We start from the raw sequence: 17111 nt of genomic DNA, 5'->3' as shown, positions 1-17111 counted from the left end.
GGATGGGGACTTGCAGAGGTTGGAAGTTTGGCAGGTAAAAATCATTCATGTGCGTATTAAAATGCAGCTCTCTCCTGCAGGGGAGGTGGGAAAATAGAGCCTTTGCCCTACAACGTCACTCCTCGGTGTGTTGGGTATGTCCTCTCCTGAGCCTTCGCAGGGTGAGGCTGCCACGCTTCAGAGTTTACAGATGTGTGGCACTTGCTGTCCTCATCCAGCTGTTTGGTAAAGCCAGAAAGTCCCAGATGATGGGTCCAGACTGTGACCACCGACTTCTGACATGTGGTAAATCCACACCAGGCACCCCGTGGGCTGATGGAGCCCCTGGGGCTCTTTGCATGTACTCTCTGTAAGCACCGTGATTTTAAAAGGTGCTTTTTTTCAGTCTCTAGGGTATTGGGAACATGCTGGCTTCAGGTGGTGCTGATGTCAGAGGTGCTCAGGCAGGGTTTTTTCTTTCTGGCGTTTTCACTTTAAACGTTGCTTAAGTTCTAGTTTGGCTGGTCTGTTTCTGTCTGACATGGTATTTACCAGTTGGAAGCATAAGGCTTTTGCTTTGCTGCGTGGGAGAAGAGGCTTAGATCCTGCAAGTTTGATAGTGAGTGTCAGATTCAACCTATGATTTTATGAACAAAGATTGAAATGCAAAGTGTTCAGGTGTAATTCAGGCTTTTCAGGATCTTGGCTATCCTTTGTCTGTCTTAGCAGACAAACCAACCCTTAGGTTTAGGCTCCTGGCACTCCCCGTGCTCCTCCACAGCTATTTTGCAGTTGTGAGTTTTAGAAAAGAGAAATTCAAATTTGTTATTTTTCAAACCCCTTTTTCGCAGTATGTCCTTCTTGAAGGACCGTGTGCATTGTCTGCTCTGCGTTTTCTGCTGACAGCAAGGGCCCTTGGTGGTGGGATGTAAACATTCATCTGGTGGCAGAGAAAGGGCCCTTCTGAAACCATTCTCAGAGTGTCCTCGGAGGACAAAGCCTCTTTCAGGCAGCCTGAGGATTTTATTTACTCTTTGTAGTTGCTTGCTCTGGATTTTCAATGCTCTGCCTTCGTTTACAAGCAAGAGCTTCCATTTGTTGGCTGTGCCAGGGAGATGGTTTGCTCTGGGAGGGGGGAGGATGGGGGCTGCGAGAGGGGAAAGGAAGGATGGGGAATGACGGGGAATTTCCCTGGGAAGGCTGGCGCTGGGCAGCATCCTGCTGGCGCTGGGGCCGAGCACACGCTGGATTGTGTGAGGCGTGTGGGCTTTGCTCTCAGAATTTTCTTTTATTCCAGCTTAGCGAAGCAGATCTCATCAGCTGTAAATGTCAGTCGCCTCGTTCTCTTTTCAGCACTGTTATTCTTGCTGAGTTTGTTGTTTTTTGTTTCTTTTTCTTTGATTAGTGTAAATAGAAGTAAAGCTTGGCTGTGGGAGTATTGGCTTGCTTGAACATTGGGTGGTTTGTGATGTTCTGCTGCTGTTTGGGGCTTTGACCTGCTGGATGCTGAGTTCATTCAATTCCCTCCCTGCTGTTGCTGTGCCTCTGGTACGTTATGAGTGATGAACGCCCAGATTTGAGGCCCCAGGATGGCTTTAAACCACCAGGAAATAAAGATCAGCCTTATCCAAAGCAGAAAGAAAATTAAAGGATTGCTGGGAGTGTTGGAGGGGATGTTTGCTACAGGCCTTGTGGTCTTCCCCTGTCACCCAGGGCTTTTTAAAAAACTAGTTGTCACTGTAACTTTTCCAGACAACTCTTGCTGGTGAATGGGGCTGTAATGTAATTTACTTGCCCAGCTGAAACAAAATCCAGCATTTTAAACAGAAGGTGCTGTTGTTGAGCTTTATTTAAGAAAAAGAACTGTAAATACAGGGTTAATGCCTCTGCTTATAAATAAATAAATGCTTCTCTTTTCTCTTGGGAAAGCAGCTTCTGTGCATGCAAAAGCCCCTGAGAAATCCCCTGGTATTTGCTGGTGGATGCTCATTTAATGTGAGTCAAGGGCGGTTGATGTTTCCGGTGTACGCAGCTGGAATTGCCAAGCTGGGAGCTGTTGTGAAGGATGCAGGATGTAAACAGTCTGTGTGTCAGTGGGTTCCCGATGTAAGAGTTGTGTTCCACCTCCAGGCACAGGAAGGGAGAGCACAGATCGGAGAAGAGACTTCGAGGGATGACTTCTGGGTTAGCACATCTGCTTGCCATAAATAATTGCTGCTGCTGGTTTGACCATATTAAAGGTTTAAAAGATTTTTATTAAATGCTTAAAAAAATAGAAGGTAATGAAAGCCTAAATCTTGGAGGGTGTGGGGGCAAAAATGGAAGTGAAAAGCGGTGAAGATATGTGTACATAAAGATGCATTTATGTATCTTAAGCTCTTAAAGTAGGAAGTATCTTGTATTTTACTTACAGGCACCTTTCAGTCAAAAACCCCTTGAAATTTAATGCTTTGATGAGAAAACTAAGGTTAAGAAAAAGACATTTCAGTAAAAAGTTCTCGTCTTGAAACAACAAGAATTTCTCCTGAAATTCTGACCATCCCTATCAAGCTTTAATACTTGAGGTTTATGTCCAGTGTTTGGCTTTTTTACTTTTTAAGCAAGGGATCTACCAGGCAAGAGTTACTGTTGTTAGTGGCACTTTAGTGTTTGCAGGAGAATCTGGTTTTGGGGTTCCTCTCAATTTGGTCAAATTTTCAGTTGCTTTTAAAATAGCTCCAGTATATTTACTTTTAATGGATGAACCCTTCTGAGAATTTTCTCTCTTTAAATGACAAGCTGGTGGCATTCCCTCCATATTGTCCTTTGGTGTTATTTTTCATTCCCATAGAAAATCAAGAACTTTCAGTAAGTTGTTATTTATTTTAACATATCTCATAATTTAAAAAGTATTTCACCTGTTTGGCTCATGAACTTGTAACTCACATTATGGGTCCCTCTAGCCCTTTGTTCGGGTTATAGTGTGTCATACCCAAAACTAAGAAGTGAAATTAAAAATTAAGAAGCATAATTAAGAAGCATTGGTGTGCAGAGAGCAGACTCGTGTTTCCTGTGGAAATGTCAGGTCAGGAAAGGGGAATGTTGTTTATCAGGTTGCCAAAATGATTGATTTTTGTCTGGTCTCTTCCCTGAGGACGTGTCTGGCTGTTGGAGTCGGCAGGAAAGTTTTTCCACTGCAATTTTTGTGATTAAGTATTGTGGGCTATTTTTAATTTTAATTAACTCAGCATAATTCAAAGTAATTTGCAGCACACCATAGTTTTAATACCAAATGATTTTAACTTAATTAATTATTTTGATTGAAATAGCTTTACCTTGTTAAATGAAATATGTCTCTTCCTATTTCACTTGTCAGCTTTATCTGATAGTTGCTCAAGAAAGTGACATAATTTCAAACCTGGGTTGGTTTTTTTTTTTAGTTTTTTATCTGGTGCCTTTCCCCTGATGGCAGGAGGAGTGGAGGTATAGGAAATACCTGACTGTATTTACTGAGCCTAAAGGCAATAGGAGATAATACGAAGGGACAGATAGGCTGCTTGCAGACCAGCTTAGAAACTGTGTTATTTTAGAGACACATATATATTTCTATATGTTTATACACACACACAGAGAAAGACAGACAGACACGCAGAGGAGGGTCATTAATGCCATGGCAGTTGCTCATATACGTAATATATGTGATCTCAGGTGGCAATAAATTACATTTCAGCCAGTGATGTACATTTTGATTTGTTTAACTTCCAGAATGTTAAAACATGATGAAATATGTTTTTGAAATGAGCAAGTTTCATTTTTTTCCCAACTCATCTCTTTTTCTGCTTTAGTCTTTGAGGTTTTTAAAATTTTTTTGATCCAAACTTCTGCTTTGGGAGTTTCATTGTTTATAATGAATCCTGAAGTGAGCAGTGACAGGTTCCTGTGTACTCACAACCTGTCACCTCTGTGTTTACTGTGAGAAAGAGTAACATCCGTGCTCTCCTCTGTTTCTCTTCCAGGTGATCGGAGCCCTCGTCCTTGCTGTTGGGATTTATGCAGAAATTGAAAGACAGAAGTACAAAACTCTAGAAAGTGCCTTTCTAGCCCCAGCAATTATTTTAATACTTTTGGGCATTATAATGTTCCTGGTATCCTTTGTGGGTGTACTGGCTTCTCTAAGAGATAATTTATGCCTTCTGCAAGCAGTAAGTGTTGGGATTTTTGTTCCTACTTTCTGAGGCTTGTTGCTTTTGCTTTTCACTGTCCTCTGAATTCATATCCAGAACTGTGTCTGCATTGAAAAATATTTTACTGAAGTTGCTTTTTAAAACATTTTAATTAAATCTGAATTTAGTGGCCGTGGTCCCTCCATCAGGGAGCAGCAACATTCGGTCTTGCCAGCAACAGAACCAGCCAGAGTCCGAGCCCAGTGCTGAGAAAAGCAGCTTCCCAGTAGTTAAGGTTTTATGGAAAATAATCAGGAATGTGAATTATCAGTCGGTGTGTATCTTGTGCAAACTCAGCTGTTGACGTACCAGTTGATGCTGGCTTCTTGTTTCAACCCAGAGGAAGTAGCTCAAGAGAGAAAGCCTGGCTCAGGCTGACGTCCGGCAGGCCGGTGTAGCTGGAGTCTGTCTGTCCTCCCCTGGGAAGTGGAATGAGTGGGGAGATGGAGAGATGTGTGTTCAAAGTTAGATGTGCAGCTCGGGCCTTTGCAAGAAGAGCCCTGAGGGTGAAATGAAAGGGACGTGGTTTTTCTCCCCAGTGCCTCTGAAAAGGTGAACTTTAGGGAAATTCCTGGGTAACGCTGTGGTTGCAGATGGAAGCTGCATGTGTGACTAATTAAAATTAAAGTGTGCAAACTTAGTTTTCACCTGCATAGAATCACAGAGAGTTTGGGTTGGAAGGGATGGACCTTTTAAAGGCCACCTAGTCCAACCCCCTTGCAGTGAGCAGGGACGTCTTCCACTAGATCAGGTTGCTCAAGACACAGCCCAGCCTGGCCTTGTCATGTCAGTTCAGTCTAACAAAGTGCTAAATACGTGGTTTGTTATGGAGGGCAAAGCCAGAAATAACCATGGATTTTGAAGTTATACTGGAATTTTACTGAGAGCCCCTCCTTAGGCTCCTTTCCCACTGAGCGTGGTGGTGTGTCAGATGCCGGGAACATTTTCTGTTCCCATTCTGGTAGCAAACCCAGCTGGGTATTCAACAAAGCAAGTCCCTGGTGCCAGCTTCCCAGGCTGATTCCAGATTTAGCAGGAGAAAAGATACCTGTCTGGCGAATTCCTGACACTGACACTGAGCACACGGAAGTTAAAGCAGCTTTCAGAGGGGAGAATTAGGGATTATTTTCAGATGAGGGATCATAAAACTTCACACCTGATGCAGTTCACTGTTACACAGCAGACCTGAATTCACATAATGCCCAACTTTTATGCCTGAAGGGTTGGAAAAACGTTTAAAGTACTGGCATGTTGCAGCTCTCTCACGAGAGCTGTGGTGCTGTGGATTTCTTCATATTTTTCACATTTTACACACGCTTTGGTGGGCACTCATGGGTGCACACATGGTTGTGTGTGAGTGCATTTGTGAGCACGTGTATATACACAGGTAAATAAATTTGGGAAGCACTAAAAGGTACAAAGCCTGGAATTTTGCTTTGATTTAGCACTGGCAATGTGGTAGGTTTGGATTATCCTAAGGTGCTGCTTAATCCACTAATTGGAAGCTAACAGGTAAGTACTGGTTTTGTAGGGGACATAAAATCATGAAGTTTGGTGTGGTTTGTAGCAGTCCATCAATGTGTTTCTCTGGGATGCTGTTGTGGAAAGGAGTATCTCGGCAGGGTAATTAGATCTAATGGTTTTGAGTCTGTTCAAAGCAGAAGAATAATGTGCTTGCCAATTGGGCAAAGCCCGGAACAGTTTAAGTGAGGAAAAAAGGCTTTCTTGTGACACTGACAGTTTTATAAAAACAACCCCATAATTTTATATTTTCCTTTAAAATGCCATGCTGAAAGCCAAGTCTGTTGGCAATTGAATGCTAGATGTAAGAGCACTAATTGAAAGAGTAATTGGAGTTGTTCTGTCTAATGACTCACTTGCACTTGTTTTCCTGCAGTTCATGTACATCCTTGGTATCTGCTTGCTGATCGAGCTGACAGGCGGAGTGGTGGCCCTGATCTTCAGGAACCAGGTGAGCTGCTTGCTTTAGGTTTTGATGTCATTCAGCTATGCTAAATAACAGCTGTTCAAGTTGTCACCTGAGCACTAATTGATAGAGGTCTGAAGACAGGTCCAGACTTTCCAGACAGAGTCTTCAGGGTTCAGCAATGGTGGGGTTTGCCACCATTCTGGAGATGAATTCTGGATTAAAGAACTTGGAGAAAATCTGGTAACTACAAATGTGTAATACAGGCAAAATGAGTTTCCAGCTCTTCGTGTATGAAAAAATGCTTTCTTCTGCTTTGCCGTCTGGGTCTGACTGCTGATTTGGGAAGTTTCCAGATGGACTTGGATGGATGTTTGTTAGTGGCCAAAATGTTTTGCCTCAGTTAAAGGACAGCTCTTCCCTGCCCACATCCATAAGCAACATAACTAACTTATATAGGAGACTCCATCACTGACAAGCACGCTATAACTGTGTTAAATCCTTGATTTTTCTGCACAGAAAGCAGCAGACTATTTTTTAAAGTTAGAAATGCTTTAAAACATAAATGTATTCACTATGGCAAGTACTAGATTGCTATGCTCTGATTTATAGCTGGACAGCTGTGCTTAGGGACAGGTTTCTCTCCTTGTTTTTCAAGGTTAATGGAGAAGTTTGGGTCAGTGTAGGGAGGGCAAGGAAGCATTTATGGACGCTAGGGTAGTAGCCTCTATTTAAGTTCTATTTGTTTTGCATGTCTCATCCATTTTTCCCATTCCTTTCTCTACTTCCTTTTCAAATCTGTAGAGACTAAATGAGGTTCTTGACCAGTTAGGAGGGTCCCGTGTTATTTCTTGTCACTGATGCAATAATCCTTTTTGTTCTGGTTAGTTTGTAAGTGTTGCAGTTTGTAATACTGAGAAGATGAGTGGGTGTATTTCAGGTTTTCTGACCTGTAAGGCTTTAACTTTGTCCATTTCAGCAGCTGGATTGAAAGAAAAGTTGTTACATTCTGGTTATGATTAGTCTCTGGTTTTGCTGTGCTGAGATTGTGCTGGATCTTGAAAACTAAATGCTCTTTTTTTTCTTTTCACTCATCTTCTGAACTTTAAAAACACTTTGTTGATTTAATTTCTAATATGCCATGCTGAGGAGATGCCATTTTATATCTGCCATCGCCCCACTGCCATATTTCTCAAAACAACCACTGTAAAACATACAGATACACCTTTTTTTCCACTTAATGTGGAATAAAGCTCTCCATCTGGCAATTATGGACTCTTTGGAAAATCAAATTAATGGAAAATTCATGGAAAATAAAATTCATGGTGGTGACACAGTCAAGCCTTGTCGCTCAGGGCGTGGTGCAGACCACAGTGCCAAGATCCAGCACCCAAACCCACTGCTCTGTCACCCAAAAGATGGTGAGGGTCCCCAGTGCCCAGTGGGAGGGATCATGCCTGGGGATAATGGGACCATCTCTGGGAGATGCTTGGAGAGTCTCAGCAATGAGAGGAGTCGCACTGCTGGCACTTCCCAGCCCAAACCCAGCAGGGAGGCTGCTTCTATAAAAGAGAACAGATGGTTGGTCTCTGCAGGGTTGTGCTAAGGTTTGTTTTTAACTAGTGTTTTGTTTTTTCCTCTAAAAAAAGGCCAAAAAAGCACCTTTTCTTTTGTGCTCATCAGTTACACTTGTGACTTTATCATGCTCTTCATTTTGTTCCAGCCCATGTGCCCATTGTGCAACGCATAAATCTTGTTTTCCTTTTGCATTTTAGACAATCAAATTTTTGAACGATAACATTAGAAGAGGAATTGAGAATTACTATGATGATTTAGACTTCAAGAACATCATGGATTCTGTTCAAAAGCAGGTTTGCTGGTTTTTTTTTTTTTCCTTGGACTAACTCAGCCACAGCTTTGAGTTTTTCCAGTGATGTGACAATCAAGTTGTTACTGATGAGGGGGATGAGATCTCGTGTGTCATCTCTTATGGTGTTGCTGCTGAGGTCAGGGCTCATCCAGCATTCCAGCTGGATTAAAAACCCTCTTACCTCACTGCAAAAGAGAGGGCCAAAATGCAGCTTTTGCCTTGGCAGGTGCAATTCAGATGCTCAAGGTCAGATCCTACAAACCTCTAGGTTTATAGGGGCCCCACAGCTGGATTCAGACAAATTCAGTCTAAAGTCCACCCACGGCCTTGCACTAAGCGTTTCTGGCTGGTCCAAGACATTGAGAAGCCTCTTGTTAACAGGAGGCATTGGATAGAGAGAGGTGAGGTGGCATTTAGGCTGTTACAGCCTGGGCCATTGTGTGGCTGCTTGAGGGCATGCAGAGAGCTCTTCGACGAGGTGGTTATTGGGAGGAAATACCAGTGGAAGAGTATCTACCTGTAATTAAAATTCAGGAATTGTGGTGAGCCCAGCTGAGCATTACGTAATGGCACATGGTGTTGGCTCACAGCCTTTTTTTTTTAATAAGGCTAGTCTGTTGAAATGTTTATTGGGTTATTAAAGAGCTCTGCCATGCAGTTCAGAGACCATAGAAGAAGCAAAACGTGTTCAGAAATGTGATGTCAGGGCCCATGTGATGTCTGTGACCGTGCCAAGTAGTGATTATTAAAAAAAATTGACTTAGGAAGTGATACATATACTCTAGGACATCATTATGGAGATGGCAGCCTGCTTTGAAAAACAAAGTTAGCATGGAAAGTCTGTCAAAAGCAGACCATCCTGAGGAAATTTTGTCATTAGACTTCATAACGCTTTAAAGTTTCCATGCACTGCCCAAAATTATGGATACGTACAGCGAATGTACATGTTAGTGATTAAATGAATTCCTCCTTTTCCCTTCGTTTAAAGTATAAAGAGCATATTTATATTAAGTCAGTGTAATTTTACAGTATTTGTTTGCTGGATTTCAGTTCTTCTAAATTACACCCACAGTGTTTTGGTGAGATTAATTTGTGCCTTATAGCAACGCTTTTGTCTTTTAGGCCCAGTTGGAAATGTAGTCATAATCCTGAAAACAACTGCAGAGGTAGATTACAGGTCAAGATAGAGTCAATGTAAAAACATTGCTTAATGATGTCCAGACCTGGAAAGATAATTTTTCAACTCAGAAAATATGGAAGGTGGAACTTAGCACCAAGTACTTTGCTCTGGCACTCTGGGTTATAGTTCAATGACTGACAGAGGAATATTACCTATATCTTTAATTCTTTTAAATTGTATTTATGATATATATTCATACATGCCTTGCTGATAAAACAAAAGAAGTTTTTGGTAGCTCAGGGTTTTTAAAATTGTTTTATTCTTACTTTGTTTTCTACTTATTCAAAGAGTTTAAGATAAAAGTTTTTTTTCCTTTTCCTTTTGGAACCATAGAACCATTTAGGTTGGAGAAGACCTTTAAGATCATTGAGTTTGGTATCTTTTTTTTTTTTTAAATCCAGTTTAAGTGCTGTGGTGGGGAAGATTATAGAGATTGGTCCCAAAACGTGTACCACAACTGTGCAGCTCCAGGACCACTGGCCTGTGGGGTGCCCTACACTTGCTGCATCAGAAATAAGGTAAATCCCAGCATCTCAGCATCGCTGGTGTTCACTTAAGAAGGTATCTGACTTAGGAAGTCTGGGGTAAGAAGTGAAGGAAAATGGGTCCTTCCCTCCCCTAGTGGATCTGTGGGTCTTGACAGCTTGCAAAGGAGAAAATAATGGATTAGATGTGTTGGCTGTGGTCCATTTTAGTGACTCACTTCCCAGCCCCAGAAGGGATATTGGGTGCTCCTCTAATCTCATGGCTTGCCTGAACCCAAGCTGCTTAAAATTCAGTTTTGCTGGTGTTTTCCCCAGGGTTTGCTGCTCCAGCTTTGCCAGGAAGCCTGGGACCTGATTGCTGCTGTGGGTGCGGGTCAGAGTTATGTGCTCCAGCTACTGTGTGAATTAAAAACCAAACAGAATGACCTTGTCATCTCCAGAATAATCAAAAAATGTGGGCAACTGACCTCAGAGTCAGGGCATGCTTGTGGGCACAGGTCTGCCCCAACCCATCCTTGAGAACTACCTGCCTCTAAAATCCTGGAAGGACTGGAGTCTGGACCAGTTTCTCAGTCTGTGATGAACTGGTACTAACTGGTGCTGACAGCACCTAGGAGCAGGCATTGATTTTAATGTAAATGTGTTTTAATTAAATTTTGTAATTCACTGCTCTTCATTTGAGGGGTGCATATAATGCTGAATTTGATAAACAACTGTTTATCAACTGTTCCTCAACTACTCCAGTACGTCTCACTGGGTTTTGGGCTTTGGTCTGAACACGAGTCAGAGAGATTCGGTGTATGTCAGAGTAGACCTCATGATGGGTATCCTGCTGCTGCCTGGTTTGGGCTGCCCTTTCAACATCTGCCTTGAGCATGGCTGTTTAATTTTTAAAAAGGAAAAATAAATGCAATGGTTGTGTCAGTAACCCTGCTAGGTGTTGCTGAGAAATGTGTATCATAGGAGGGTGTTTATTACGTATGCTTACACATTTTTGGTGTGTGAGAATGGGTCTGTTTAAATCTGCAATGAGCTTTGATTTATTCTCAGAAACCAAAGCTAAACAGTTATGCTTTGAGTCTTAGGTGTTTGAGAGGAAGAAGTGTGTGTGTGTGAAAGTAGTACCTGCTGATCTGCAGCTGCATGGAGCAGAACAACTCAGGATTTTGCCTTCAGAAAAGGGAAAGCACTGAAATAAAAACTTCTTCAAGGAAAAAGGGGGAGTATATTCTCCATATGCTTCATTGACAGCTGGGGATGGGGGGATTAGGCTGCTTGTAGCCCATGAAGTGTTAAGCTCAGAGAAGTTAATTGAAAGGCAAGGAGAAGCCCCAAATTGAAGTGTAGTTCCTCCAGATGCTGCAGTGTGTGAGGGCTAGTGGCTCTGCAGCAGGGGGATGCTGTTGCTGTGCCATGTGGAGTCCGGGCAGTGCAGCACGGTGACACCAGCACCAGGGCTGTGTGCATGGCTGCCTTGGGGGAAAAACAACCAGAAGATGCATCAGTCTTATATGTTTGACAAATCTGTCCAAATACAGGCTGGTTTCTGTCCTGCAAAGCTACAGATATGGTTTGTGATTACTCATTGGTTTTGTAGTCATGGAAAACTCCCGCTAATGTTGGTGGCTGGATTCTGATCCTCTGTAAAAGCCTTTTGCTAACATGAGCCAGCTCATACTGGGGGGACTCTAAAGGAACTGTTTAAGTCAAATTATTTATTAAAGACTTACACTAGTGTAGCAGATAGAAGGTAGTCCCAAATGCCTATAATCCTCTGTTCTCAATGCATTTATCTCCTCTGCATACAGTTGCTTATGCCACAATGTCCTGTTAGCAAATTCTGTGTTTCAGATTAAATGGTGGGACTGCATTCCTTGTGGTCACATATTTTCAGAGTTACCATGTGTCAGTCAGTCAGGCTTCAGCAGTTTTGGGAACATGAAATCACTCACAGCCAACGCAGCATGCTGGTGCCTAATACTGATACTGACTTCCAAGTGTATTTATTACCTGTGGTTGGCAGATAGGTACCCCACACAGTTTCCCAACAGCCCCGTGGAACAGTCTGAGCTTTTTCTTCTAGAAATGTGCTGAACCTTGTTTGTCAGACTGTTGCACGTTCAAGGTGAGAGCTCAGCTTTTTTCGGGGTCTTTAAAACTTTGCCCCTGACTGATACTCCTGCCATTTTGTACCATCCGTCTTCCATCTTTGGAAAACATTCCTCTTCCTTCTTGGGAAGGTAACCTGGCACCCCCAGGCTACTGCTCAGAGGCTACCAGCATTTAGAAATCTTCATTCTTACATTTTGTTTTAATTTTGAAGGACTGTTTTTGGTTGTCCAGAGAAGCTGTGGCTGCCCCATCCCTGGCAGTGTCCAAGGTCAGGTTGGACGGGGCTTGGAGCAACCTGGTCTACTGGAAGGTGTCCCTGCCCATGGCAGGAGGGTGGGAACTAGATGGTCTTTAAGGTCCCTTCCAACCTAAACCATTCTAGGATTCTAGGAATGTATATCAATAATGCAGGGTTCGTTCTGCTTTATTTTCCTCATTTACATATTCTCATTTTCCTGCATGTCTTTGGCTTTGTTCGCTGCTTCCTTTTATGCTGGTGGGTTTTATGTTGGATGATTTGTAAGTGGACAGTATTTTCAGGTTCGTTTTTCCAGGCTTTCAAGGTAGAACCCATGGAAGACATTACATGGCTACAGAAAATGCATTAGTAATATGTGGTGAATGCAAGCACTCAGTCTCTTTTAAATATATGAGTTTTATATTAACATATATATAATGGCATATAAAATTATATTGTAATGAATTTAGTCTTGTAAAAAGCATTCATAATATTGGAAATTATTTGAAACTGAAGATATTTCCAAGCTTAAATTTGTCATTGTGTTGGCATGAAGGCCGTGTTAACCCCTGATTTTAGTAATAAGATATATTTAGCTATTAAGGCTTTAAAATGAAATCCAGCTGTTCATTCTGTGGAAACAGCTGTGTCACAGCTCTGTCATAGCTCGTGTTGGTTGCTGGTGCCACCCTGGGTTTGTTGGCTAGAAATGGTTCAAATGTCTTGTGTTGTGACACGCTGACAATACTCGTTCCTCTAAAATCGTGTAGAGCTCTAACTAAATCTGACACTGGGGCTGCTGGGATAAACTGGTATCAGACTGGGAAATAACCCTGCCATTGCTGTTACATGAGCTGGGTGAACAAAGGAGTAAAAATAATATTTTTGTGGTTTTAGTTTTCTGCTGCAGTTAATATTTGTTGTTTTCTTTTCAGACAGACATTATCAACACTATGTGCGGATACAAAACCATCGACCAAGAGGTAACATAGCCAGTGCCCACTCCGTCATGGCAGAGAGGGCTGCTTCTCTGCATTTTTTTTGGTCTGTTATAAAGTTGTCTTCTGTGTGCTTAAATCTGCCATGCAGTTAAATCAGCAATTAAAATGTTTTTTTTTTTCCCCAGAATAATTTCTATCTATGAGAAAAAACTAATCTTGTTTGATTTTTGTATCTTCCCTTTTTTGCATTTTCAACGATTCCTTGTTTGTTGACAACTTCTCCAAGTTAATTGCATAATTAATGCACAAAAAGCTGCTTTCTTAATTTTAAGCAGTGACTTGAGTTGGGGAAAGCTCTTAGTATTAAAAGCTAAAGTTTCTCAGTAAAATTGGCATTGATAAAGCCAATTTAGCTGTGTCTTAAGTATTTTATATCCCAGTAGTGGGTGTTTTATTTTTAAGCCTATAATAGTTATTCCTGGAAGAGAAGTGGGACTTCCCCGGTTGTGTTGGCTGCCTTCTCCTCCCTCCAGGAGTGGGATGGGGGCCTCCTCCTTCAGCCTTCCCTTTTGGGAATAGCCCCAGTGACTCCAGAGGAGAGACTGCCAGCTCAAGGCAATAATTGCGGAGTGATTAAGAAGGGAAATCAGTAATTGGATCTGCCCTGAGTTCTCCACTCCTGGCTTTGGAGTGCTGGGGCAGGGCGGGGGGGGGGGAGTGGTGGTGAAAAAGCTGCTCTCCCCAGTTCATTTGAGGCACTTGGAGCACAATGCCAGCCTCGGTTGTTGGTTTTTGGGATTACCGGTTATCTTTAAATACAATTTATCTTCATCTAGATTCCTTGATTTATGGCTTAATCATCTGAACGCTCCAGCCGGGCTCTAACACGGAGCACTTAAGCATATGCTTAACTTTACTCCATTCATCTGCTTAGGATCCTCTGCAGCCTCAAGTGCTTTCTATATTATGGGTTGGGGTCACAGAGCAACACAGCTTGCAGGACTGAATCCGAGATCCTCTTGTTCCTGCCCTTTTTAGGGTCTTTTTGCAAAGCACTTGGTCCACAATTTATATTTTTCCTCTGCTGTACTTTCAACTTGGAAGCAGAGATGAAAGCTAAAGAGAGACTTTTCTGCTTTCCAAGTGGTCTTAAATGAGAATTGGGCGCATTTCTTGTAGAAAAATAGCTGCAACAAACAGGTTTAAGACAATGAAATAACTTATTCAAGTGTAGAATAACTTAAAAAAAATAGAGTAATTTGTTGAGGTGGGGAACAGCTTAACAACAGATGGAAGAATCAGTGATGAGGTCTTTGTTAAACTCAGTGGGTTTAGAGGTGGGAAGGCAAATCTGCCTCCCTGAACTTTGAGTTGCCACATGTATCACATACCAGTGGAACTGCCTCTTGAACCCTTACTCTGATATTTTGCAGCGCTTGAGTGTTCAGCATGTTATCTACGTCCGAGGGTGCACGAATGCTGTGCTCATTTGGTTTTTGGACAACTACAGCATCATGGCTGGCGTGCTGCTCGGCATATTGCTGCCCCAGGTAAGAGAGGGTCACTGCATTAACTGTGAGAGGGAACATCTGATTTGTTGCTACGGTATGTGAAATCTCATTTGACTGTAATTGTCATTTTCTTTTAGAATTTAATGTAACTGATAAGCTGAGGTGGCACGCTGGTAATTTAGTAGCATCACTGTGATATTTTGCAGGATTTGGTGAGGTAATTTGCTTTTGCTTGGGGTTTTTTTTGAGTCTTCCCCTAGCTGTGACAACTGGGACTTTCTAATGCTCTGATGGAATAAGCTGCATGTGATGTCTGACTGGGGCTGCCCCTTCCTTTCGCAGTTCCTGGGAGTGCTGCTGTCCTTGCTGTACATCACTCGGGTGGAGGACATCATCACAGAGCACAAGCTGAGCGAGAGCCTGTTCGAAGATGTGCGGCACAGATCTGCCCCCGAGTTAGCTGGAGCTGGCTGCTGCATGTGTTACCCGGGGTGACTTGGGGAACCCAAAACGCAGCTAAACCCAGGCAAACCCACCAGCTTTGGTTCGTGCTGCCTGTTGCAGACTGTGGGGAGGTGAACCAGCCAGCAGCCGGCGGTGGGTGCGACCCAGGACACACCGGAAGGGCCCTGCGCTGCCGACGAGATCGCGGTGCTGCCGGAGGGTGGGTCTGTGGATCATTAAATCTCCTCTTGAGTGATTGCTGAGTGATAACACAGCCAGAAAATCTGTTCTGGGAAGATATGAACGTCGATTTCTAGGAAGTGTCTTTGCGTCTTGGGATGTCGTATTTAAGTGTTTGTCCTTTTCCAACTTTATTTTCTTACTCCTTTGAAGAGAGATTTCTTACCGATCTACATGGTGAATATTAAATGTGTTTAATAATGGAGTTTTATGCTAATCATGATGAATTTACTGACAATAATGGATGTGATGCTGATCGCTTTCATTGCTCAGTCCTCTGTGCCTTTTAATAATGGGGCAAATGCCAATGTCAAATCGGTCAGGTAATGCTTGATATATTTTTTAATGCAGTTTATTACTGTCTGGCTTTTGTATAAACTTACAGGATGTTTGAGTCTTGGATGTACTGTATTTTTCCCCGTTAGTAAATTAACTAGATGATTTATGACCTTCTATTTTTTTGGAGTTCTGTATGTCAGATGTTTCTAAAATTTACTGTCAAAATAAAAACAATGAGTTGTTTTTCTTAAAAAAAAAAAAGCACATAGGTTTTGTTTAAAATGCTTTTTATTCTTTTAGATAAGTTAAGCCTGTCCCTCAAACACTAAATCAAAAGGTAGAAATAGCAGGAGCTGTGATTCTGGCCTGGGTGCTGCCTGCCTGGGGTTTTGGAGAGTCACTGAACATCTGTGCCTCCCTTGCTTCTCTAAGTCTACCAAGAGCTCTGGGGTTTTTGTTGGTGTTCTTTTGTCCTGAGCATTTCTCTGCAGCCTCTCCAGCCCCAGCCAGGCCTGCAGGCAAAATGCAAAACTTAATTATCATAATATTTCAATTAAACCAAAGCCAGGATGAGAATAAAGCAGATTTATATCCTGAATCTAAATCTCTGCTTTTCTGAACACTCCACTAAGAAAAACAGGGCAATATCTGATACTATTCTCTCCTTGCTGCTTTTTGTTGTTGTTGTTTTTAAAAATGTTCTTGTCCTGGATATTTTTTTCTGCTTTTTTCAAAACTCAGCGTTTGCTGCTTAACTCACTGCCTTCACCAAGAATTTCTGAGCAAACTTCATGGGCTTCCAGGAACCAAAAAAGGACTCATCCAGTTCTTTGGTGTTCCTGGTGGTTTCTAGGAAGAGAGATCCCAGTCTAGCACGGGCAGTGCGAGGTCGTTTCCTACACAGCACACTCTAGCGTTGAGCCCTGCACATGGCTACTACTTACTTAATTGCTCCATGTCCTTGTCACCCAAATTTTCCTGGTCTCGGTCTTGGATAATGTGTTCCAGTAAGTTAAGAAGCGAGATATGTTTTAAGGGTGGATTTGTGTACAAAGAGAGGAAGGAGAAAAGGAGGAGCATCTTGGGAGGACGGAGCTGACTGCTGGGGAAGGGTGGGAAAATTGAAGCTGAAGTTGGTTTGTTGGGGAGAGTGGGCTGGGAAGGTGGGAATGACAAATATCAAAAGTATTTTTTTTACCTAATAGTGTCTTGTAAATGTGGTGGTGGTGTGAAATATGAGATATCCAGGTAAGCAGGAGGTGACAGAAGCATAGTTAAATTTTAGGTGGTTTAAATGTAATGGGGAGAGTATTTGGGGATACAAGGGAGCAACTTGCTTTATTTATGGGCTGTGCTGAATTTTCAGCCATCCCCAGTGCTCACTGTCATTCACAGTATTTGGGTGGGAGTGATGTCACCCTGACAATCACAAAGTAAGCCCTGTGTGATTTTGTTTAATAATGGATTGATTCAAAAACTATTGACCCTTCCCATTCCCTCGAATCTGAGGAAATTAACTCTTGGCTTTACATGCCCATGGTGACTGGAGGGAGGGATGATGCCTCTTGGGAGGTGGCTGGAGGAGAGAGATGCAGCAGTTCTCTGCTCAGCTGCCTTCTCCAGAGAGCTGATGAGAAAATTGACTTCAGATGGGTGAAGAATGCTGATCTAATTCAATCCCTGTCCTCCTGGCAGGAGCAGCC

The 17111-nt window shown here is 42.4% G+C and overlaps 1 protein-coding gene across 1 annotated transcript; it reads left to right on the top strand.

Moving 5' to 3' along the window:
* Positions 1–1217: 1217 nt before the first annotated feature.
* Positions 1218–15654, top strand: TSPAN15 (tetraspanin 15). The gene is made up of 8 exons (XM_017746455.1): positions 1218–2163; positions 3975–4160; positions 6079–6153; positions 7884–7979; positions 9560–9676; positions 12929–12976; positions 14368–14484; positions 14788–15654. The coding sequence occupies exons 1-8, from the start codon at positions 1921–1923 to the stop codon at positions 14938–14940; spliced, it is 1035 nt and encodes a 344-aa protein (XP_017601944.1). The 5' UTR covers positions 1218–1920; the 3' UTR covers positions 14941–15654.
* The last annotated feature ends 1457 nt before the right edge of the window (positions 15655–17111 follow it).

Source organism: Corvus brachyrhynchos, unplaced genomic scaffold (assembly GCF_000691975.1).
Source record: "Corvus brachyrhynchos isolate BGI_N302 unplaced genomic scaffold, ASM69197v1 scaffold279, whole genome shotgun sequence".
Lineage (NCBI taxonomy): Eukaryota > Metazoa > Chordata > Aves > Passeriformes > Corvidae > Corvus > Corvus brachyrhynchos.
The sequence above is the reverse complement of the archived record's forward strand: the minus strand, read 5'-3'. Positions and strand labels throughout refer to the sequence as shown.

Bases quoted from the DNA above. Each gene is read 5' to 3' on its own strand.
- TSPAN15 (XM_017746455.1), top strand. From the start codon at position 1,921: ATGCAAAAGCCCCTGAGAAATCCCCTGGTATTTGCTGGTGGATGCTCA. The intron at 4,161-6,078 runs GTAAGTGTTGGG...GTTTTCCTGCAG, and splicing joins ATTTATGCCTTCTGCAAGCA to TTCATGTACATCCTTGGTAT. The intron at 14,485-14,787 runs GTAAGAGAGGGT...TTCCTTTCGCAG, and splicing joins TCGGCATATTGCTGCCCCAG to TTCCTGGGAGTGCTGCTGTC.